The sequence below is a fragment of the Lithobates pipiens genome, unplaced genomic scaffold (assembly GCF_037356315.1).
Source record: "Lithobates pipiens isolate NorthernLeopardFrog02 unplaced genomic scaffold, aLitPip1_a1.2 Scaffold_3, whole genome shotgun sequence".
Lineage (NCBI taxonomy): Eukaryota > Metazoa > Chordata > Amphibia > Anura > Ranidae > Lithobates > Lithobates pipiens.
The window spans coordinates 48229334-48255505 of NW_027507790.1; the positions used below are offsets into that span (position 1 = coordinate 48229334).

General features: G+C 44.2%; 1 protein-coding gene across 4 annotated transcripts in view; it reads right to left on the reverse strand.

Moving 5' to 3' along the window:
• Positions 1-26172, reverse strand: part of TOP3B (DNA topoisomerase III beta) — a 138930-nt gene that overhangs the window by 45402 nt on the left and 67356 nt on the right. For all 4 annotated transcript variants that reach the window (XM_077461634.1, XM_077461632.1, XM_077461633.1 and 1 more), the window contains 3 exons: positions 15873-16027; positions 13805-13910; positions 5909-6055 (listed from right to left, as the gene is read on the reverse strand). In XM_077461634.1, the coding sequence (XP_077317760.1) occupies positions 5909-6055; positions 13805-13910; positions 15873-16027 (408 nt within the window). The remainder of the gene's footprint in view (positions 1-5908; positions 6056-13804; positions 13911-15872; positions 16028-26172) is intronic.

The following is a 26172-nucleotide window of genomic DNA, read 5'->3' on the forward strand; positions in this document are numbered from 1 at the left end:
TGATGGGTAAAGTCCTCTCGGTCTTGGACCACCTCCCCTGGACAGTCGACTGTTCCAGAACTGCTCCCCAACCTGATAGACTGGCATCTCTTGTTACCACTGTCCAGGTAACTGGTAAAAAGGATTTTACATTTTGCAGATTCTCGGGTATCAACCACCAACTGAGGCTCTGACGCACTGTAGGCTGGAAAATCCAAAGCCTGGACCTTTTTGTTCCAGGCAGACAGGATACTGTTTTGCAGTGGCCTCAAATTAAACTGAGCATATGGAACTGCTTCGAATGAAGCCACCATCTTCCCTAGCAGCCTCATACAAAGGCGAATAGAAGGACCCTTCTTTGCCCTGACTACCTGAATCAGTCTCTTTATGGCACTGATATTTGCCTGGGGCTGTATCTATGACCAGACCCAAATACTCTAGTCTTCTTACTGGTTTTAAAGAATACTTCTCTAGGTTGAGGACCCAACCTAGGTATTCCAGGTAGTTGACTACGGTGACCAAGTTTTGGTCCAAGCAGGCTACCGACAGATCTATCAAGAGCAGGTCGTCTAGGTACGCTATTAGCGTTATACCCTGGGACCTTAATCTGGCTAGAGGAGGAGCCAAGATCTTTGTAAACACCCGCGGTGCAATGGCTAGCCCAAAAGGCAGCGCTACAAACTTAAAATGGCGTTTTTCGACTTTGAAACACAGATATTTTTTGATGAGTAGGGAAAATAGATATATGCAGGTACGCATCCTTGATGTCTACTGATGCCAGAAGTTCTCCTCCTTGTAGGATGGAGACTACCGATTGGATTTAATCCATGCAAAAGGACCGCACTTTTAGGAATTGGTTTAGATCGTTGAGATCTAGAATGGGTCTGACATACCCATTGGGCTTTGGTACCGTGAAAAGGTTTGACTAAAACCCCAATCCCTGCTCTTGCGTGGGAACTACTACGATAACTTTTTGCGACAAAAGTCGCTCCAATGCTAGAAAGAGAGACTTCTTTGTCCCTGGGTCTTTGGGGACATTTGATCTGAGGAAATGAGGAGAGGGGACTTCTTGGAACTAGTTTGTAACCTAGAGTAATTGTGGAGACCACTCATTTGTCCTGAAAATCCTCCTGCCAGACCCTTGAGAACTTTAGCAGTCTTCCCCCAACTCGAGCGAGCGGGGGCGCCCCTTCATAAAGGAGGCTTTAGCGTTTTGTCTTGTAGACTTCCTCCCCCTGGACTTCCTTTGTCCCTGGGGTTGACTCTGAGATTTAACCTTTGAGCCTGATGGAGGAGGCGGTCGTGACTGCCTGGAGGCTGATGCCCCTGGCACTGGAGAGAGCCGTTTAAAGGAGGGACATTGACTCCTTTTCTTAACTGGCAAAAGGGTGCTTTTCCCACTAGATATGCTTTGTATATAACTGTCCAAATCCTCCCCAAACAGTCTTGCACCACAAAAGGGAAACCCAGCCAGGAACTTCTTACATGGTGATTCGGCTGACTAATTTTTCAACCATAAGATTCTATGCATATGTACCAACCCAAGCATAAGGCAAGAGGTTTGGAGGATAGAATCTCTGATTGCGCCAACAGCAAAACACAAAGCCGCTGGTAGGTTGGCCAACCCCTGGGCTTGCTGTTTAGGTAAAACTTTGAGCAACTGTTTAACATGGTCTCTTAAGTATTGACAAACTCCAATTGCTGCCACTGCAAGTTGAGCCACTGAACCTGCCAATGAGAAAACGTTTAACAGGAATTCCAATTTTTTATCAGTTGGATCCCTAAGCATCTGAGCATTGTCAACAGGACAAGTCCGACTTTTATTTACAGAGGATAAGGCGTCGTCAATCACCGGTATACTCCAGATTTTAGTACATTTTTCCTCCATGGGATAACGTGTTGAAAACTTTAGTAGGGAAAATTTTTTATCTGGGTGATCCCACTCAGAATAACCTTTTCCAGTAAACTATGAACAGGAAAGGCATGTGCAGTTTGAGGAGGCTTTAATGAACCCAAACAAGAGGAGGGTTCTTTAACCACTTGCCGACCGCCGCACGACGATATACGTCGGCAGAATGGCACGGGCAGGCATATGGGCGTATATATAAGTCCCTGCCTTCCCGCGGGTGGGGGGCCCGATCGGGCCCCCCCCCCCCCCCGGTGCCTGCGGCGGTCGGCATTCGTTCAGGAGCGATCCGGGATGAGGGGGCAGCCATTCATTCATGGCCACCCCCTCGCGATCGCTCCCGACGAATAGAAATGCTCCCTGACATCACTTCCTCTCCTCACAGGAGAGGAAGTGATGTAATCTCTCCTCCGTGTCGGTATTTTTAGTTCCGGCACCGAGGAGAGAGGATCGGTGAGTTGCACCAACACACCACACGTACAGTAGAACATGCCAGGCACACTCACACCCCCCCTTTACCCCCCGATCACCCCCCCAATTACCCCTGCCCCCCCCAGTCACAGTGACACCAATTGCATTTTTTTTTTTTTTGCATTGGTGTCATTTGTGACTGTAATAACTGTTAGGGCAGTTAGGGTTAGCCCCCTTTAGTTCTAATGTGCCCCCCTAACCCCCCCAATAAAGGTTTAACCCTGTGATCACCCCCCGTCGCCAGTGTCACTAAGGCTGGGTTCACATTGCAGCGGTTTATGAGAACGAATGTGATTCGCACCGCACTGCAGTGCAAATCACATCCGATCTCTGTGCGATTCGAGTTCAGCCATACAGATAGTATGGCTGAATTCGCGCCGCACCCGCCGCAAATTCGCACGGGACCCTTTTTTTGGTCCGCAGCAGAATCGGATCGCATGGGTGTTCACACCATGCGATCCGAGTTTGCAGATCGCACTGCGATATGCGAACTGATCTGGGGGTGTCATTAACATTTCACTGACACTCCCAGCAGTTCGCATAGGGCAGTGTGAACTGCCGCCGGGAGGCATGCGATGCGGGAACCCGCCGCGGATTCGTGGCGTTCCCGCATCGCTCCAGTGTGAACCCAGCCTAATAAGCGATCATTTTTCTGATCGCTGTATTAGTGTCACAGGTGACGCTAGTTAGGCAGGTAGGTATTTAGGTTCGCCGCAGCTTTTTATAGCGCCAGGGACCCCCATATACTACCGCATAAAGCCCCCTGATTGCCCCCTAGTTAACCCTTTCACCAGTGATCACCATATAACTGTTACAGGTGACGCTGGTTGGTTAGTTATTTTTTTTATAGTTTCAGGGCACCCGCCATTTATTACCTAGTCTCACTAGTGTACCCCTACTCAGGAGAAGCAGCAGAATTTATTTTGGGGTGTCATTTCACATATGCCCATGGCATGCGTGAGCAATATATCATTTAGTGACAACTATGTGAAAAAATAAAATAAAATAAAAAGTTTGTAATTTTCCCTCAACTTGTGGCAAAATATAAAATATTCCATGGACTCAACATGCCTCTCAGCAAATAGCTTGGGGTGTCTACTTTCTAAAATGGGGTCATTTGTGGGGGTTTTGTGCCATCTTGGCATTTTATGGCCTTCAAAACTGTAATAGGTAGTGAGGAGTGAAGTCAAATATTTACGCCCTTAGAAAACCTGAAGGCGGTTCTTGGCTTTCGGGGCCCCGTACGCGGCTAGGCTCCCAAAAAATCCCACACATGTGGTATCCCCGTACTCAGGAGAAGCAGCAGAATTTATTTTGGGGTGTCATTTCACATATGCCCATAGCATGTGTGAGCAATATATCATTTAGTGACAACTTTGAGTAAAAAAAAAAAAAATTTTTTTTTTGTCATTATTCAATCGCTTGAGGCAAAAAAATAAAATATTCAATGGGCTCAACATGCCACTTATCAATTTCCTTAGGGGGTCTACATTCCAAAATGGGGTCATTTGGGGGGGTTTTGTACTGCCCTGCCATTTTAGCACCTCAAGAAATGAGATAGGCAGTCGTAAACTAAAAGCTGCGTAAATTCCAGAAAACGTACCTTAGTTTGTAGATGTGACAACTTTTGCGCAAACCAATAAATATACAGTTATTGACTTTTTTTTTTACCAAAGACATGTGGCTGAATACATTTTGGCCTAAATGTATGACTAAAATTGAGTTTATTGGATTTTTCTAATAACAAAAAGTAGAAAATATCATTTTTTTTTCAAAATTTGCGGTCTTTTTCCATTTATATCGCAAAAAATAAAAATCGCAGAGGCAATCAAATACCATCAAAAGAAAGCTCTATTTGTGGGAAGAAAAGGACGCAAATTTTGTTTGGGTACAACATTGCATGACCGCACAATTACCAGTTAAAGCAGCGCAGTGCCAAATTGTAAAAAGACCTCTGGTCATTTACCAGCAAAATGGTCCGGTCTGAAAGTGGTTAACTGACCCAGATACGGGCAACTTAAATGTGGAGCAGACCAATCCAGCAAGAATTTGCATCAACACCTCATCCTGAGAAGCTGAAGAGGGCCCTTCTCCACTTGATTCCTCAGAAGTGGAATCATCGGTCTCATCCCTGTCTTCTGAGGGGGATTCCTCTCCCTTTTCCCTAGAGTTCCTCTGTTTGAGTGTCCTGGGTGGCAGAGGGGTCCTAGTGCATTTTCTTCCACTGAGTGAGGATGCGATTAAGGCTACTAATATTTCCTCTAATCCATTTATGGTTGAGGAAAAAAACTCCTGCATAACGTATACAGGGGCTGAAGTGCCAAAAGCAGTTTCAGCCCCTGACCCGACGGCTCAACCTGGCCAGCTTCGCCAGGTCCTTCGGGGGGGGAAGGTGCTGCAGAGGGTGGTTCCTTTTGAGCTCTTATTTCTCGGGGTATTTGTACCTCTTCTGCCCATAGTGCCAAGCAACAAAAGGTAGAGGTATAACAAAAAATGCACTGACTGCTGAGCAATGTAGTTCAGCAACTGCCACTGCTACCAAGACTCAGTCTGGTGCTTAAGTAAATGTTGTCTGGGAATGCCTGTGTCCCCCACTCACATGCGCCCGTCTGCTCTGTGTCCCTCCATAAGCCGTGTGCACCTGACACCTGAGAGAGTGCCCTTGAGCAGCCAGCAATGTGGCTGTCTAACCAAGCCAACGTCACATTAATGCTCCCCCCCCGTCTTTTTAAAAAACGAGCATTTCCCACGTGAGCCAATGCTCTGATCTTTTGTGCAAACATGGAGGGGAGGCTGGGGCAGAGGAGAGAGAAGGGCTGGTGGATGTGAAGCCGCTGTAATGGCGGCAGGTGGTGTGGTATATTACTGCTCCCTGTTCAGGCTCACCTTGGCCCCCTAATGAAATGGATAAGAACTACAATCTAGTTCAAGGTTATCTGCTGCCGTTTCTAATTAAAAAGTATAAAAAGTGTAAACACTCCCTGAGACACGTTCAGCTCGGTTACTTCTGATTTATTTCTGGGTGGTGTTAATATTTTATACAGAAAGATACATCATTGCTATGTCAGTCTAATTGGTACATCTCATTGGTTAAAATACAAGAGAAATGGAGAAACTTGATGCTTGAAGATTGGTTGAAGCTGGTTCTCTTATCTCATATGCATTCTTCTAATGTGTGGGAAGCAGGGGGTACCCGCCATCTTTAATTCCAAACAGAAAGCCAATCTGTATACTACATAATAAGTAAGCAGTTGCATAGAAATATGTATACACATAAGCAAATAGACATTTTCTGATTATCATTATGTACATTAGATTCCTTCACACTAAGCTGTGGGAGGAGAAGCCCTGAAGGAGATGCTATTATTACTAGATATTTTAGAGGTGGAGCGCGTGCACACAAAACTTCTCAAAATGTCAGATTCTGGGTGGATGAGTTTAACAGCTTTTCCTAAAACAATATCATGTTTTTCTTTAAAACTGGGGCTCTTTTTCATGGTTGGCTCAAGTCACAGTTACAAGTTAATCCACATATTTCCACCCCTTACTCACCTAGAGAGATCACCTCTTTGCAGGTGGTTGAGAACTGCTCACGGCCAACGCTAAAAACAATCACTGTTTGTAGGTATTTGCAGTCATGACTGATGGTAGCAATGAAATGTCGGGTTATATATTCATACAGCCGCCAAGCATCCCCACCTTAGAAAGAACAAGAATGCATGATCAATTTATGCAGAAATGTGGTTATGGAAATATGATAATTATTTATGCAGAAAAAATGCACCATAAGACAAGATAAACATATGTTAAATAACTGGATGTGTGTGCAGTCTTGGATGCCCACATCTGTGAATTTCAGTCATAGCTTATGGGGTTGCATAAGAACTATAACTAACATTTCAACTATAACTAACCCACAAGCAGAGCTATCACTACACAAAGCATTATTGTTTCTTTTAAAAAGTTAAATGTATTTTTAAACAGTTAGTGAGGGCGCGTTTTCTTTTTACGGGACACAGAGCCATAGTAATAACTATGTGGGCTATAGTCCACTTTCAGGTGCTGGACACTGGCACACCCTAAACAGGAAGTTGCCTCCCTATATATACGTCTCAGTTTTGTAGCAAAGCAATACACGTGTATACTAGAAAGAAGTTGCGGGACCTCTGTGTCCCATGATGTACTTCAAAAGAAAAGGAGAAGATAGAATAATATGCTGGTTTAGATAAAAGAAAAAGAAAAAAAAGAGAACTGCGCTAACCTCAAATTCCCAAAGTGAATGGGATATGTGTATGTGCTAAACCCACAGTATAAGCCTTAGTGTCTTAATGTCTCTAAGGCCACCTCAAAAAATATAGTGCATACTGTTATATATACAAATATGTAAAATTAAATACAAAAATAAGACACAAGTGCGTGTCAATAATGTGAATCACCCAAACACAGTAGAGATTGTATAGATCTCTGTGCATATACCCCTAAAAATAAAGAATGAAAGTTTTCTTAAAACTGAAAAAATACATAAAATAAATCATCAAAAAAATATTTTGAAACACTCTATGTAATGTCCATATAATTATATGCCAAACTATTGCTATAAAGTGTCCATATGGTAAATAAACACCAGTGAAGAAAAACTTCGTATGAAGAGCTGAATTGGAAGTTCACAAATTAATAATCTTCTCCAGGAATATAATGTGCTTTTCCCATCACCAAATGAATGAATTGGCTCCTTACCAGATCCGAGCGACCCCCGTTACAGAGGGTCATCACAGGCAAAAACAATCAAAGGATATCCAGGTAACGGTTCCCCCTCAGGCGATCCCGAATCTTTCAAACAATAGGGCTATGGCTGTTGCTCCACATATCACTCCCAACTCTATGTTCCAGTTTAAGCTGGTGCAAGGACTGCTGCTCCAGGTCTTCTGTTTTAGGTAAGCTCCTTTCTCTTGCAGGAGCTTACCTAAAACAGGAGACCAGTTGACAAGTTGACAAGTTTTTGATCTCTTTGTTGAATCTGGACGTAAACAAATCTATGTCTGGGATCCCCCATCTTTGACATATTGACAGCAAGATATTGGGGTGAAGGAACCATTCTCCCGGGAACAACTGCTGGCAACTCAAGTAGTCCGCCTGCCAATTTTCTATTCCTAGAATGAACACTGCCGATAGGCAAAGTACATTGTTTTCTGCCCAAGATAGGATATGATTCACCTTTCTCTGGGCCACAGAACTTCTTGTGCCCCCTTGGTGATTAATACAGGCCATTGCTGTGGCATAGTCAGATTGAATCCTGGCAGGACAATACCATAAACTGAACTTTCAGGCCCTCAGAAACAAGTGCTCTGCCTGAATTTCTAGAATAATGGGTAAGGTAATTTCTGATCTGGGCCACTTCCGTGGTAACTGGAGGATTTTCCCCTTTGCAGATTTTTGGATTAAACCATAAACTAAGGCTTCGCTGTAGCCAGCCTGGACCTGGTATTTCCAGGTGGCCCATCCGGGTGCTAACCAGGCCCGATCCTGCTTAGCCTCCAAGATCAGACGAGATCGGGCACTTTCAGAGTAATGTGGCTGTCAGACACATTGGGAATCTACAGCTTGAACCCTTTGTTCCAAGTTGATAGGATGTTTTGCAGCAGTCTCGAATGAAACTGAGCATAGGGAACGGTCTCAAATGAAGCCACCATCTTTCCCAACAACCTCATGCAAAGTTGATTAGAAGAATTCATCTTGCTTCAACCACCTAAATCAGATGCTTTATGGTGCTGATCTTGGGGCAAGAATACCCTTTCCTGGGTGTACCTATGATCAGACCCAATTATCTTAGCCCTTTTCATGGTTTTAAAGAAGATTTCTCCTAGGCTGAGAAACTGACCTAGATATTCCAGGTAGTTGAATGTGGTGACCATACTTTGGTCTAAGTAGGCTACCGACTGGACTACCAAGAACAGATCGTCCAGGTAAACCATAATCGTTATACATTGGGCCCTTAATTGGGCAAGAAGAGGGGCCAGAACCTTTGTAAACACTCAAGGTGCAGTAGCTAGATCGAAAAGCAGAACTACACACTGAAAATTAAGAATTTCCACCTTGAAAAGTAGATTCTACTAGTGAGCAAGGAAATAGGCATATGGAGGTATGCATCTTTGATGTCGATTGACAACAGAAGTTCTCCTTCTTGTAGGATGGAGATAACGGATTGGATTGACTCTATGCGGAAAAAGAGTGGTTATATTCAGGAATTTAATTTAGATTTTTGAGATCAAGAGTGTCCATTTGAATTTAACCAAACCCCTACCTCTGCTCTTATACGGGGGCTACCATGATCACTTTTCGTCAAAAGATAGTCCAATGCTTCAGAGAAAGACTACTTTTTTTCTGGATCCTTAGGAACGTTTGATCTGAGAAAACGAGGAGAGGGGAACTCTTAGAACTCCAGTTTGTACCTTGAAGCTATTGAGGAAGTCCCCCATTCATCTTGACACTGTTCCTGCCAGATCCTTGAGAACTGCAGAAGAATTCCCCCTATTGAGCCAGCGGGGGCGCCCCCTCATAAGAAGGCTTCAATATCTTGTAGGTCCCTGAGGATTACCTTTTGAACTTGACGGCGGAAGGAGCTTTAAAAACTAAAATACATTTACTCCTTTTCTTAAATGGCAAAAGGAGTACTTTTTCCACTAGAATTTTTTTGGATGTATTATGCAAAACATCTCCAAATAGCTGTTTCACCACAAAAGGAAGACTAGTCAGGAGCTTCTGCATGGTGCTTAGCGAAGGGCGCAAGGCCTGAAGGATATAATCTCCCAAAACAATTATTGCAAACATTAAAACCGCCAGATCCTGGGCCTGCTGAGCAGGATAACCTTGAGCACCTTCCTGCCCAAGCCAATTTTCAGCTTACAGAGCTGTTGCAATTTGAATGACAATTGCACGGTCATGCTACACTGTACTCAAACAAACTTTTTATCATTTTGTTCCCACAAATAGAGCTTTCTTTAGGTAGTATTTGATCACCTCTGAAATCTTTTTTTTTTGCGTAACAAATAAAAAAAAATTGAATTCTTTTTTTTTTTTTTTTTTTTTTTAACGTTTTGATGTTGCTTCTGCCCTGCTATAGTATGGAGATGGGCCATCTTCCCCTCACTCATCTTCATACCCAGCCACGAACATGTCTTGATTGCCTCCGCAGCTGCCGACAGCTCCGGTAAGCGATGGAGGGTGCGGGAGAGCGGGTGGCCTTTCTCACGGCACCGATAATGGTGATCTCTCAGCGAATCCGCCGCAGAGACCACCATTATCGTAAACAGAACCGCCGGCCGAAAAGATGGATACCTCGGTTGTGGCAGCAGATGCTGCCGCTACCGAGATATCATCTTTAAACCGCCGACGTATATGTACAGGAGACGGTCGGCAAGTGGTTAACAAACTTTCAGGAACCGGGACTCTCGGGGAACCCACAATCCTGGACCTGCAATAGCACTCTGCCAGTAAAACTTTATGTCCTTAATACCAAAAGTACTAGATCCTGGGGTCCAGCTCTCTAAAAAGAGAAGCGTTTACAAGCAAAGACCTTGTTTCTTCAGACACAAGGCCCGGGTACCATTCAATTTGGCCTAAAAGACACTTTGAATGGATCCGGCTGCATAGCTAGCCCCAGCAAGGATTGCTCCAGCGGAGCACAGCACAGCCCATCTTCACTCGTGACCAACACCTTAGACACTGGCAAAAAAACTGAGATGCTCCTGGTATGGGAGGGGTTATATAGGGAGGCAACTTCCTTTCGGGAGAGCTATGCTACAGATTGCATGGCAAAGGCTAGATTTAGAGTACATGAAATGTCACAAAGTGGACTGGGGCTGAAGTGTATGGCTTCTGAATTAGTATAAGATGGAAAAAACTGTTCAGGAAAAGCAAAGTTTGGCTAGCTAATGAACTTTCTAATCTAATAAAAGCATAACAAAACCAGAGTTTAACTTGAAATGCAATACAGGAACTGATGTGGAAGGTTCAGTGATCTTTATATAGTATTTTGTCATTCTAATCAGGTAATTTTTCAGGATTCCCTCTGTGGTTCAACAGAGGAACTGCATTTTCCATCATTGTTTGTATGATCATTTCCTTAAAGCATTAGTTGACCTTTACAAAAAAAAAGCTTATTCGGGTAAGAGGCACTTGTAGATAAAAAAAAATTGTGCAGCTTTGACCAAAGGTAAACAATGTCCTTGCTATAGGTGTAGGCAATTTACAATATCTCCCATAGCCTGGCCATAAAACGCTCAAAGATGGCATTATCCCATCCTGTCTTGTTAGGATATTGCTAAGATGTGTCCAGCCAGTTCCCATCCTGTCTTGTTAGGATATTGCTAAGATGTGTCCAGCCAGTTCAAACACCACTTGCATGAGGCCTTTCTCCCTTGTTGCAGTAGCTCTGTGCTCAGCGATGCTACGATGGAGGAGACAGTGGACCAACAAGTGTTCTAGCAACAAGGCAGGATGGGATGTCATCTTGGGGAGTTTTTCTGCCAGGTTTTGGGAGATAAATGGCCTACATCTAACAAAAGAATGAATTACTCAAAGCTGCACAATTTATTTTAATATACAGGCACCCCTTACCAGCATAGGCAGTTTTTTTTTTTTTTTGGTAAAGGTGTACTAACACTTTAAATTGGTTGCAAATGTACAGCCCTGGCCAAAGTTTTGAGAAGCACACAAATATAAATTTTCACAAAGTCTGCTGTCTCAGTTTTTATGAAGGCAATTTGCATATACTCCAGAATGTTATGAAGAACGGTCATATAAAATTGCAATTAATTGCAAAGTCCCTCTTTGATATGAAAATTAACTTAATCCAACCAGCTAACACCATGGCGGTGATTCTCTCGTTAGCACAGGTGTCAGTGTTGACGAGGACAAAGCTGGCAATCACTCTGTAATACTGACTGAGTTAGAATAACAGACTGGAAGCTTTAAAATTAGGGTGGTACTTGAAATCTTTGTTCTTCCTCTGTTAACCATGGTTACCTGCAAGGAAACATGTGCAGTCATCATTCTAAGATTGCACCTAAATCAACGATTTATCAGATCATTAGGAACATCAAGGAGAGAGGCTCAATTGTAAAGAAGGTTTCAGGGTGCCCAAGAAAGTCCAGCAAGCGCCAGGACTGCCTGGGATCGGGGCACCACCAGTGTAGGGCTTGCTCAGGAATAGCAGCAGGCAGTTGCGAGTGCATCTGCACGCACAGTGAGGCGAAGATTTTAGGAGGATGGCCTGGTGTCAAGAAGGGCAGCAAAGAAGCCACTTCTCTCCAATAAAAACATCAGGGATATTCTGGAAAAGGTACAGGTATTGGACTGCTTAGGGGTAAATTCATTTTCACAGATGAATCCCCTTTCCGATTGTTTGTGGCATCTGGAAAAAAACCTTGTCTGGAGGACAAGGTAAGCACTACCATAAGTCCTGTGTCATGCCAACAGTAAAGCATCCTGAGACCATTCATGTGCGGGGTTGCTTCTCAGCCAAGTGAGTGGGCTCACCTACAATTATGCCTAAGAACACAGCCGTGAATGGTACAAAAACATCCTTTGCGAGCAACTTCTCCCAACCATCCAAGAACAGTTTGGTGAGAAGCAATGCCTTTTCCAGCATGATGGAACACCTTGCCATAAGGCAAAAGTAATAACTAAGTGGCTTGGGGAACAAAACATCAAAATTTTGGGTCCATGGCCAGGAAACTTCTCAGACCCTAATCCCATTGAGAACTCAATCCTCAAGAGGCGGGCATATAAAAAAAAAAAAAAAACACACATTCTGACAAACTTCAAGTATTGGTTATACAAGAATGAGCTACCATCAGTCAGTATGTGGCCTAGAAGTTGAATGAAACCATGTCAGGGTGAATGAATTGCAGAGGTCTCAAAAAAGAAGGGTCAACACTGCAAATATTGACTCTTTGCATAAACTTAAAGCGGAGCTCCACACTAAAGATCCCAGAGACAGTGGGGACCATCCTTATTGCGCAGAGCGACTCGCGCATGCGCAGTAGGGAACCGGGAAATGAAGCCGCAAGGCTCCACTTCCTGATTCCCATGCCCAAGATGGCGGCGGCAGCACCCGAGAGACGATCGAGAGATCGGCTTCGGGTGCCGACATCGCGGGCGCGCTGGGCGGGTAAGTGTCCTTATTTTAAAAAGTCAGCAGCTGCAGTATTTGTAGCTGCTGGCTTTAAAAAAAAAAAAAAAAGAAGAACTCCCGCTTTAATATAAATGTCAATAAAAGCCTTTGACACTTATGAAATGCTTTTAATTATACTTCACTATAGAATAGTAAATTCTGACAAAGATCTAAAAACACTGAAGCAGCAGACTTTGTGAAAAATAATATTTGTGTCATTCTCAAAACTTTGATGGAAAAATATGTGCATTTCAGCATCTGAGAATATCTAGCATGTTTTTTCCTACTAATTTGCCATCTCAGCCATGTGTAATCCCAAAACAGTAATTACTCTAAACCTGCATTAAGATTTTGTTATCAGAGGCTGACGTGTGCCCCTGCAAAGAATAATTCACAGCAGCTCTTCTTCAGATTCATGCTGTAAAGCACTGGGAGCACAGGCTGGATGTTGCATCTTCAACCACACCCCCAGCCTTATAAGCAGCACTTTGCAAGGACCCAGGTAGTTACGGTATTTGGAAGAGTTTCTGTTGCTGCGTGACATCAAACCCGGGCCACTATAGGATGTGGTGACAGGTAGATCGTCTCCCTGGGCGTTTGCTATGACAACATGTTTTGGAGTCGTGGCCTCCTTCTTAAGGTCACTATGTGCGGCTTCTCGTACTGTCCAGCGGGACGCTGCAGGTAGGATTTCACAACACCCATCCCTGCTCTTTGAGTCTTGGAGCTCAGTCCTTTCACAGGCCAGAAGAGGAGGCACACATGTTGTGTAACTGTGATTATCAAGTCTCCACTTGAGTGAGTGCAACCTTTTGTTTTTATACAAGATTTTAACTGAATAAACTATTCACACTAGGGTGGCCATGTGCTCTCTTTCGCCCTATATTTATTACAGATTTCACTCCACCACCCAGTGGATATACAAGGGAGCTGCAACACCAAGATCACAAGAACTGTTAAACGCAGATTGGTTTCCATGTAAGAAGTGTCTGTGGGACTTGCGCTGATAGGAAATTTTTGCATGTTTGGATTCTCTTCCTTCCACCCATCTATCCTTTTCTCTGATCATAAAAATGAAAGGGGCTTTGCTTGTATTAAAGTATTGAAACAAAGTGCTAAGCACATTTGTACAGGACAATAAATGTGAATTTTTTTTTTTAAAGCATTGGAATGGCAATGGTTAAACCACATTGCTGCTTTATAAATGGGATCCTTAGACATAAATCATGCCACTTCAGTTACCGTGATAGTTTTTAAAAAGATTTGCAAAGTACCAAGTTCTGCCTCTGTTGCTGAACGCATGGGCGTAATCGGTGGGTGGTCTCCAGCATCAGTTCCTTTCCTTGGACGATTTATACCATCGGCCAATAAAGCTTTCACCTGAAATGTCAAGATAATACACTGTTACACATGCTAAAGTCACAGGATGCAGCCAGAAGCAGTATATCAAAATATGTGGCAAAAAATTCTGTTATTTACACAAAACAAGCTTAGATATAAGTAAGGCCCCCTTTCACACATGTGGACCATTCAGATCCGCCTGTCAATTTTTTCAGGTGGATCTGAAACGGTCACTCCATACAGCTCTATGGAGCATCGGATGTCAGCGGTGACATGTCCGCTGACATACGCCCTGATCTGATCCGTTCTGCAAAATCCAGACGGATGGATGTCTATTTCCATCCGTCTGGCAGATCGGATGAAAACGGGCAGGCGGTCCATAATCATCCGATCCCCCCACAGGGGAGAGCGGACTCTCTGACAGGTTCATCCCTGCACAGAGTGCAGAGACGGACTTATCATCCGCCGGCTCAGCGGAAATCAACGGAGCAATCCCCGATGAGCAAGCGGAGTAATGAAAACGAACAGCCCCGTCTGAAAGAGGCCTAAGGCTGTCTTCCATGTTGGATTATAAAAAGACAGACAAAATTATGTTCTCCTAAAGATACCTTTAGTATACACTTTGACAATAATGGAATTTTCCTAATTTAACGTCACTTGCTACCTAATTTGATTTCAAAATGTTAAAACATAAATATACGCTCATTAAAGTGGAAGTTCAGTCAGATCCCAACTGCTCCCATCCTCATTCTAAGCCCTTTTTAACTACTCTGCAAAGGAAAGATGCTTATATTTACCTATTCTGAGGGCACTCTGGTTGGTCACATGATCAGCTCCCAGCGTTAGCTTCAGTGTGGAGGAGGTCAGCTGACAACGCATGCCCCATAGTAAGCCTATAGGTGACATCATCATTTTGCATGATTCATCAACAATCTCTCCTCTTCACTGAAGCCAGCCGTGGTAAATCATGTGACCACACTGGAGCACCCTCAGAATAGGTAAGTATAGACACCTTTCTCTTACAGTTAAGGTAGGCAACCTTTGAGGGGTGAAAAGGTACCTGAACAGCACGAAAGAGATCAAAGATCGCCCTAGGGAGCCCTAACTAAATAGCAAGAAAAATTGAGAAAAATATAATAAAACAAAGTTAGCCTACTTTAAAAGTGGACTGTATCAGTCAGCAGGGCAGTGGACGGTGTCAGCAGGGCAGTATCAGTTTTTATTTTTATAATTTTTTTTTTTACTTTTCATTTTCTTTTTTTATTGTACAATAAAATTATTGTACCCCCTCCATAACCGTGTCCTCTGCTTCTTTTTTCCTTTTTATGGTGCTGACTACCTACTGATCACATCCCTGGACAGTGGGGAGCAGCATTTAGTGGGAAGGGAGTAGGCACAGTGTGCCTGTAGACCAAATCCCTCCCCAAATATTAACAAGCTGGCAATTGGTTGCCAAAATCACCCTGTGGTCCAGCAACCAATCACCTGCTGGTTAACCTAAAAGGTTGACTTGGTCAGGTCCTGCGTTCCATCATGAGCTGTGCTGCCTCCCTCTCTCCGTTCTCCAATGTGGATGAGAGCGGCAGAGGCTGTGGGAGAAGAAGCAGCACGCCGTCGACAGGCAGATCGAGGTTGACTCACTATTTTACAGGGTAGTGAGAATAGATTTAACTGAACTTCTGCTTTAATTTTTCTGCACAAAGAAAGAAATGTTGCTCAAATACAACAGTACTGACAATATGGGGTTGATTTACTAAAGGAAAAAGGATTGTGCCCTTTGCAGTTGGACTCTAGCTTAGTGAATGTGGTAAAACAAAGAAAGCCCAATCAGGTGCAAAGAAAATAAAAACAAGCATTTTTGCTTGCACGAGTGGATTATGAAAATCAGAATTTTATCACATTTACTAAGCAATGAGTGCAACTGCACTTGCAAAGTGCTCCGTTTATTTGCCTTTAGTAAATCAACTCCTATGAGTTTAAAGCTCCAGATTCACTGCTTACTGTATCAGCCCAAAAAGGATTGTTGCACTGCTGTTTCAGTGTTCCTTTCAGGTCAAAATTTTCTGGGTAATGGGTGGTTTCTGTTCGGGGATAGCTGATATAACCCTGTGTATACAATCGCTCCGCAATCTGCATAGTATGCTGTGGGCCCATTCCTGAAACAGAATAAAAATGAGATGTGTAGTTGCCCGATCACTTCCAGAAGTAGATGTCTCCTGCCAAGGCTGGTCAGATTTGTTTTATTTTACAAATGACAGCAAAGAAAAGTGGAGCTACTACTTTTCTGCCAGATGTTAAAGCTGGATTAATTCCAAAACCAAAAATTGAATATATTGCAGCTTACTGATTATTTGTGGTGGCTATATTCGTTTTCTTTTTTTTTTTACTTTTTCCCTATGTTTTAACCTGGTGATCTGGCCAGTAACATACCTCCTGTATTAGAATGCCTCCACTCTGAATAAATGAGCACAGGGGTTACAGCACACAGCAGCATTGCTGTGGGGGAGGGTAGGGTTAAATGTATGTAGTTTAGATACACTAAGCCAATTCACATCAGAAAGCTGTGCGGGAAACCCGCATTCCATGCGCATTTCCCACACCACATTAAAAACGCACTGCAGTTGCGATCTGCAGCAGGTGTCAATATTAACCACTTAAGGACCAGGCCTCTTTTTCAGATTTGGTGTTTACATGTTTAAAACAGTTTTTTTTTTTTGGCTAAAAAATTACTTAGAACCCCCAAACATTATATATTTTTTTTTTCTAACACCCTATAGAATAAAATGGCGGTCATTGTAATACTTTTTTTCACACCGTATTTGCGCAGCGGTCTTACAAGCGCACTTTTTTTGGTAAAAAATCACTTTTTTGAATAAAAAAAATAAAACAACAGTAAAATTAGCCCATTTTTTTTTTATATTGTGAAAGATAATGTTACGCCGAGTAAATTGATACACAACATGTCATGCTTCAAAATTGCGCCCGCTCGTGGAATAGCGTCAAACTTTTACCCTCAAAAATCTCCATAAGCAACATTTAAAAAATTGTACAGGTTGCATGTTTTGCATTACAGATGAGGTCTAGGGCTAGAATTATTGCTCTCGCTCTACCGATCGCATCGATAACGTGTGGTTTGACCGCTGCTTTCATATGTGGGCGCTACTCAAGTATGCGGTCGCTTCTGTGCGCGAGCTCGTTGGGACGGGGTGTTTTAAAATTTATTTATTTTTGAAAAGTAATTTGAAAAAATGACATTGAAAAAAATGTACCTTTAAGAGGTATGGGCGGAAGTGACGTTTTGACGTCGCTTCCGCCCACCTATGGTATAGAGACGAGTGGGGGCCATCTTAGCCTCTCGTCTCAATACCCAGCAGTGTGAAGGACCTGATCTCCTCCGCCGCTACCGACGGCTCCGGTAAGCAGCGGAGGGCGCGGGAGAGCAGCGGAAGGGGGGTTGCACCTCTCCCGCCGCCGATAACGGTGATCTCGTGGCGAACCTGCCGCCGAGACCATTGTTATCGTACACAGGACCGCCGTTACAGAGAAATCCCTCTTCAAAGTACCGACATATATGTACATGAGGTGGTCCTTAAGTGGTTAAGTTAACGACACCCCAAATGCAGGTCGCAAACATGGTGTGTTTGCCTGCACCAGTACAGAAGTATCATGCGATCCAGTTGCAGTGAGTTTCCAAAAGTAGTGCATGCACTACTTTAGGGGGGTGCAGTTTCAGCACATTGAAAATGAATGGGCTGAAATCGCACCGCACAGAACTGCATGTGAATTGCACAGGAACACCGTGCATTCCTGTGCAATTCCCAGTGTGAACTGACCCTAAGGCCCCTTTCACACCGGACGGATCAGCAATGATCCGCCCCGTAATGACTTGCTTGCTCAGCGGGGATCGCTCCATTGTCCCCGCTGAGCCGGCGGATAACAGGGCGGTCCCGGCACACTGTGCAGGGACCGCCCTGTCAGCTCTCCGCTCTCCTATATGGGGGATCGGATGAACACGGACTGTCTGTCCGTGTTCATCCGATCTGCTCTGCAGACGGATAGAAAAATAGGATTTTCCTCCATCTGCAGAATCGGACAATAACGGAGGCGGACGATAGCGGGTGTCTGCGGATGTTTATCCGCAGACACCCGCTATCCCATAGGAATGCATGTATGTCCGTATTTCATCCGCAAACGGATGGCTGAAATACAGACATAATGTCCGCATGTGTGAAAGGGGCCTAAAGCTGAACATAGATGGAAAGACTTTTTTGTTTTTTCTTAACATTTGATGTTGGAATGAATGTACTTTAGTGAATGAAAACCACATATACGGTTACAAAATTTGTTCTTTTGAGAAAAATTTCCATCCTGCTCTAATTTTCCCATAACTGCAGTTGAAAAGGAATGTGAATTTGACCCACTAATAACCAGAAAAACGAACAATCATTTTTTCCAAATAATTTTTATTTGAAATTCTACCCATCTATGGCCAGCTTAACAAATTGAAGCCAAACTACAACTCCCACTTCATAATCAGTTAAAGCAAACAGTTTTGTTCCTTTTGGGATAAAGGTTTTATGTGAATTAATAAAAGCTTATCATTGTAAAAACCCCTGCCAGTGTTAAACCGTTTCTCTCATCCCTGTAAACTGATACACCTGGAAAAACAACAAACTGGCTTGATTAACAGATGAAAATAATAGAAAGAAAGTCTTAAAAAGAAAACAAATGCAGTCATCATGCATCTAAGAAATTGTATGTGGCAATAAAATAAATGTTTGCTTTTGGGTTTAATACTGCTTTAAATACTGCATTTGAGTTGTAAAGCCAATACCGACGCAAGGAAAATGTGGCTGTAAAAACATGTTTTAAGGAGCGTTTTGCATTGGTGTTAATGCGCATTTAGCCTGCATTAGCTTTTCTCTGCCCTCTTCTTTTTTTCAACTCCCAAATCCAATTACTACAACTTAAAAATGCTTGATTCTGCTTAACTCTGTATACAAGGCGTTTTTACGGCTGTAATGCTGCTGCTTCAGAACATGCTGGCCGTGGGGATTTTTTGGAGATTGAAAACGCCTATGCCACTAAAAACTCCAAAAAAGCCTATGAAAAAAAGAGGATAGAAATTGGAATGGGACTTTGAGTGAGGCATGTCAGAGGTTAATTAACTCATTTTTTTGCCTAAATGATAAATTAAATTCATATCGTAACACCAAATGAATGGTCTATAATGTCAAAACGATATCAATAAATAATATATATAATAATAACGTAATCACAAGAGTTACATATTAATATTCAGATAAAATATTTAATATAATTAATCACTGGACATGATGATGATAAATCAAACAGTAAGCATAATTGATACAATTAATACAGGAGTGTATACATAAGAAAATACAACAGACAAATTGATGATTTGTTGAAAGGTTAGAGCATCCATTAGATGTTATCTCAACACGTTTCATGGTTTTAAACCAATCGTCAGGAGTCAGAGATTATATAAAACCCCTTCGAAGCCCTCTTATGTAAACCCATCCCAGAACTTTTTCGCCCGGAGAGGCAGCTAGCCCAGCATCTCTTTAGTGCCACTAAGATTACTATTGCAAGAGCGTGGAAAACTCCAATACTTAGCTTTGAAGCTGTTAAAAACCGCATGAACGACATAATGGTTAATGAAAAGCTGACGTCATTTACTTCTGACACCCATGCCAAATTTCTCAGAGTGTGGCAACCATGGATAACTCACATTCGGCCCTCTAGGTTTAATGACCAACTTCTTTCAATTTAAGGGCATGTGGGCGCGGCCCCTGAGGACCCCTTCCCTTTTCTTTCCCTTCTTCTTTCCCCCCTCTTGCTTTTTATCTTTTTCTCTACTCCCTCTCTGTGGGCACTCTTACCCACGGTCTGTACTCTATCTATTCCTTTTTTCTATCTGTCTTTTCTGGTGGCTCCCATTTTGAGGAGTCGACGTGTGGTTGACGGTTATACCGACATGAGATATTTCGAAGTCGAGGTGACACATCTCAGGGAGGAAAATTTCATCTTCTTTTCATCTTTATCTTTCTTCTTTGCTTCTTCTGCATGCCTGCTGAGCAGCAAAGCCCGGCATCTATGTGTCTTTACATCAACATCCCTGATGATACCTGAGCTAGGCTGCATTCCATATGGCCTATTTTGAGACGCAATCGAATCTACATTGTGATTATTTGTTTATACTGGGCCTTTGCTTTTTGCTACCTTTATTGCCTTGTGGAATATTATAACACCCATGCACCCTCCCCCCACTGAGACACCCTTTTTTTTCCTCTTTTTTCTGTCTGATGTCTCTGTCACATGACTGTACTGATATGTTATGTTTGACTTTCAATAAAACATTTGTAAAGAAATACCGTATATACTCGAGTATAAGCCGAGATTTTCAGCCTCTTTTTTGAGGCTGAAAGTGCCCCCCTCGGCTTATACTCGAGTCATCGCTGTCTGCCCGCTCGATCAGCGTGTCGAGCAGACAGACAGCGGCCATTCTATAATTCAAAAGCCACGCCTCCGGCTCCGCCTTCGCCTGTGATAGGCGGAACACTGAATTTCCCAGCAGCCTGTGTTCCGCCTATCACGGACATCGTATCATCCTCGTACTACGGACGAGGATGATACGATGTACGTGATAGGCGGAACACAGGCTGCTGGGAAATTCAGTGTTCCGCCTATCACAGGCGAAGGCGGCGGCGCAGCTTTTGAATTTTACAATGGCCGCCGAGGCGCCGACGAAGAGGGCACGGGACGGAGGCAAGGCAAGGCACGGCACGGGACGGGACGGGACGGAGGCAAGGCACGGCGGCGAGGCACGGAGGCAAGGAGGCAAGGCACGGGACGGAGGCTCGGGACAAAGGCTCGGGACACAGGTAGGCTGGACACACACACACACACACACACACACACACACGGATGGATACACACACACACAGGGATGGATGGATGGATGGAGACACACACACACAGGGATGGATGGATGGATGGATGGAGACACACACACACAGGGATGGATGGATGGATGGACACACACACACACAGGGATGGATGGACGGACACACAGGGATGGACGGACACACAGGGATGGACGGACACACAGGGATGGACGGACACACACACAGGGATGGACAGGCATGTCTTACCCTCGGCTTATACACGAGTCAATAAGTTTGCCAGTTTTTTTGGGGGTAAATTGGGGGCCTCGGCTTATATTCGGGTCGGCCTATACTCGAGTATATACGGTATATATATATATATATATATATATATATATATATATATAGCAGCCCCCCCCCCCTCGGATCCCACCCAGGACCACCATCATGCCGCCCAGGACCACCAGGATGGTCATTCACACCGGACCACCTGGTACGCCCCCCCCTAGTCCCCAGGGAAATGCAAATCTGTGCCCAGGCCGCTGCCAATCAGTGCCCACTCACAATGTCTACCAGTGCCACCAGGGATGCCCATCAGTGCCAAGTGTCAATGCCCAGTGCCCAGCAGTGCCACCTATCAGTGGCCAGCAGTGCCCATCGTCGGTGCCCGTCAGTAGTAACACCTCAAAAAACTTACTTATTTGCAAACTTTTATAACAGAAGAGGTGCAGAAGTGCATGCCACCAAAAGAAAGCTCTATTTGTGGGAACAAAATGATAAAAATTTTGTTTGGGTACAGTGTAGCATGACCGCGCAATTGTCATTCAAAGTGTGAGAGCGCTGAAAGCTGAAAATTGGTCTGAACAGGAAGGTGTATAAGTGGCCTGTATTGTAGTGGTTAAAGTCGCTAACTTTTCTTCTAATCCACTGATAGTTGAGGAAAAAAACCTCCTCGCTCTGACCACCCTCCCTAAATCTTTCGGGGGGATGGTGTTGCAGAGGGGGGGTCTTTAGAGCCTGAGGGTGACCCTTTTATGCCCTTATCTTTTGCAGTATTTGTACCATTCCCTCTGGTTATGGTGCAGAGCACAAGCGCAGCAGTATAGCCAAGAAAATGCACCTACTGCTGAGCAAAAGTCCAGCAACTGCCGCTCCTATTAACCACTTGCTTACTGGGCACTTAAACACCCTTCCTGCCCAGACCAATTTCAGCTTTCGGTGCTCTCACAATTTGAATGACAATTACTCAGTCATGCAACACTGTACCCAAATGAATTTTTTGTCCTTTTTTTCCTACAAATAGAGCTTTCTTTTGGTGGTATTTGATCACCTCTGGGGTTTTTATTTTTTGCGCTATAAATGAAAAAAGACCGAAAATTTTGAAAAAAAAGCATATTTCTTTGTTTCTGTGACAGAATTATGCAAATTATTAATTTTTCTTCATAAATTTTGGCCACAATTTATACTGCTACATATCTTTGGTAAAAATAACCCAAATTAGTGGATATTATTTGGTCTTTGTGAAAGTTAGAGAGTCTACAAGGTGTGGTGCGAATCGCACAAAATCGATCACATCTGATGTACTGGTGGCCTATCTCGCTTCTTGTGACCCGAAGTCAGGAAAGTACAAATACCCCCCCAAATGACCCCTTTTTGGAAAGTAGACATTCCAAGGTATTTAGTAAGAGGCATAGTGAGCTTTTTGATGTTGTCATTTTTTTCCCACAATTCTTTGCAAAATTAAGATTTTTCATTTTTTTTTTTCTCCACAAAATTGTAATAGGTTATTTCTCTCACGTGGCATGTGTATACCACAAATGACACCCCCCAAAAAATTCTGCTACTCCTCCTGAGTATTACAATACCACATGTGTGTGACTTTTTCACAGCCTGGCCACATAGAGAGGCCCAACATGCAGGTAGCGCCATCATGTGTTCTAGGAACATAAATTACACATCTAACTTGTTGACTATTTATTACACTTTTGAAGCACCAGGACAATGACACGTGACACTGATGACAGATGGCACTGATACGTGGCAATGATGACACTTATACGTGGCACTGATGACAGGTGGCACTGATGACAGATGGCACTAATATGTGGCACTGAAGACACGTGGCACTAATACGTGGCACTGAAGACACATGGCACTAATACGTGGCACTGAAGACACGTGGCACTAATACGTGGCACTGAAGACACGTGGCACTAATATGTGCCACCGATGACAGATGGCACTAATACATGGCACCGATGACGCGTGACACTGATGACAGATGGCACTGATAAGTGGCATTGATGACACGTGACACTGACAACAGATGGCACGTGACACTGACAGGTGGCACTGATGACAAATGGCACTGATACGTGGCACTGATGACAGATGGCACTATGTGGCACTGATGACACGTGGCACTGATGACAGGTGGCACTGACAACAGGTGGCACCGACAACAGGTGGCACTGGGGGCAGGTAGCACTGGGGTGGATGGCACTGGGGGCAGGTAGCACTGGGGCGGATGGCACTGGGGCGGATGGCACTGCTGGGGGCGGATGGCACTGCTGGGGGCGGATGGCACTGCTGGGGGAGGATGGCACTTTTTATTAAATTTTTTTACTTTTTTTTTTTTTTTTTACTACAGGCAGAACGGCTGCCGCTGCAGCCGTTCATCTCTACCCTCTCACACTGTCTGTGCGAGGAGGGAGAGCGGCGCTGAGAGATGATCTCATATGTTTACATATGAGATCATCTCCCATTGGACACGCCGATCACGCTGTAAACGGCCGCTGTGATTGGCCGTTTACAGCGATCTGTGTTTGCCTGTCCCCGGGGGACACGGTGAACACAGAACTTCCGCGATGCGCGCCCGCGGCGGCGCGCATTGCGGAAGTAAACATCAGGACGTCCAGGGACGACCACCCGGACGAACGCGCCTGCTCTACGGCCGTCATTTGGCCATAGGGCGGGCGCGAGGTGGTTAAGCTCAGCCTGATGCAAAGTAAACGTGCCCTGGGAATGCCTGTGTCAACCAACACTCACATGTGACCCGTCTGCTCTGTGGCTCTCCTTTAGCTTTTTTTTTTAGCTCCCTCTGCCTCTCTGCCTCTTGGGGTGAAGCTGTCCAGGTGGGGAAACATTCCCAAAAGGAAAAAAAAATCCCTTCCCTGCGTCTTACCTGGGGCTTGGGATGGAGGAAGCAAGCAGCTTGACATAGAGGCAAGACTGACAAGCATGGAATCAGGTACGTGCTCTTGACAGCCCCACGGTGGTGATTATAGGCATGACAACACTTACTTTAACCCTTTCATGACTACGCCTATTTTTAGCATTTAGTGTTTACAAGTTAAAATCCATATTTTTTGCTAGAAAATTATTTGGAACCCCCAAACATTATATATATATTTTTAGCAGAGACTCTAGAGAATAAAACGGCGATTGTTGCAATATTTTATGTCACACGGTATTTGCGCAGTGGTGTTTTAAACGCAACTTTTTGGGAAAAGGGACACTTTCATGAATAAAAAAAAACGAAACAGTAAAAGTAGCCCAATTTTTTTGCATAATGTGAAAGATAATGTTACGCCGAGTAAATAGATATCAAACATGTCACACTTTATAACTGCACGCGCTCATGGAATGATGACAAAGTACGGTACCTAAAAATCTCAATAGGCGACGGTTTAATTTTTTTTTACGGTTACCAGGTTAGCGTTACAGAGGAGGTCTAGTGCTAGAATTATTTCTCTCGCTCTGACGATCACGGCGATACCTCAGATGTGTGATTTGAACACCGTTTACATATGCGAGCGCGGCTCCCGTATGCGTTTTCTTTGCTTCGCGAAGTCGCGGCAACAGGGGCGCTTTAAAAAAAAAGAAATGTCTTTATTTATTTTAAAATGAATAAATTGTTGTTGTTTTTTTTGTTGTTTTTTAAACGTGATGACTTTTATTGCTGTCACAAGGAATGTAAACATCCCTTGTGACAGTAATAGGTGGTGACAGGTACTTTATGGAGGGGTCTTTTAGACCCCCCGATCCCTCCTTTATACTTCAAAGTATTCAGATCGCCGAAAACAGCGATTCTTAATACTGTATATTTTTTTTAAACCGGCGCCATTGGCAGTCGAGTAAACGGGAAGTGACGTCATGATGTCGCTTCCGTGTTTACTATTAGGAGGCTGGAACGAAGCCGATTACGGCTTCGCTCCAGTACCTCCCCAGCACTCGGAGGCATCAGACAGTGCATCGGTGCTCCCGATTGAACGGGAGCACCGGTAACAGCGGCGGGAGGCGCCGGACGTTCCCTCCCGCTCCTCCGGCATAACAGCCGAGCGGCTTTTAGCCGCTTCGGTTGTTATGGCTGGATAGCCAATCGCCCGCTGTAAAAAACGGTACCGGGATGATGCCTGCAGGTGCGGGCATCAGCCCGGTATAACCCCCCCGGAAGCCGAGTATGCACATCTGCGTACGCTCGGCGGGAAGGGGTTAAAGGAGAAATACCCACAAGAATTAGAAAAATTCCTTAGGAATCTCCCTTACCTTATCCAGCTGCAGGGTTCTGTGGTAACAGACCCAATCTTCACCTCTCACGGTGGGTACCATTAAAAATACCTTCAGGGACCGGGACCCCCTTTTTATCAGGGAATCCACAGCCCTGGGCCTGTAAAAAGCACCCCGCCAGGAATATGGCTGAAAAAAAACAAATACTGCATCTTGGGGTCCAGCTCTCTAAAAAGAGAAGCGTTACAGCTAAAACCTTGTTTCTTCGGACACAAGGTCCGGGTACCATTCAATTCGGTCTGGAAAAGAAACTTTGAATGAATACGGTTGCATGGCTTGCCCCAGTAAGGAATATTCCAGCGGAGCTCAGCACAGCACATCTTTATTTGTGACAGATAGTTGGGGGTGAATCTTTGATCCAGGTCTTGGCTATTTGCATCCTGGCCAGGAACAAAGATTGTTGCAGGAAGATATTTAAATATTTCTCCTCCTCAGATGTGGAGAGGAGGCCCAGTAGACACTGACAAGGGCACAGAGTCAGGGGGAACCCGTGCAGTCGTGGAGGAGTTTAACCAACTAAAATCCCTGAAGAAAGGTACAGGGCCATAGTAGGTGATAAAATGTGCCTCTTGGGACATACTGGACTGTCTTCCAGAGGCAGATCAGTGTTACATAGGATCTGTGGATGATATAGAGGTGAGTGAGACAGTCAGACAACTTGGGGGACACCAATTTGCAAGAGGCCAGCACCTCCTCCCAGCCACGGAGAGAGGCGTTTTTAAGCTGTAGCAAAGAGAAGAAAAAAAAAACGACTGACGCGCCTAAAAGTGGCAGGTAAAACGCCCTGTGTGCATGAGGCCTAATAGTTCTTTTTCCCCATTTAG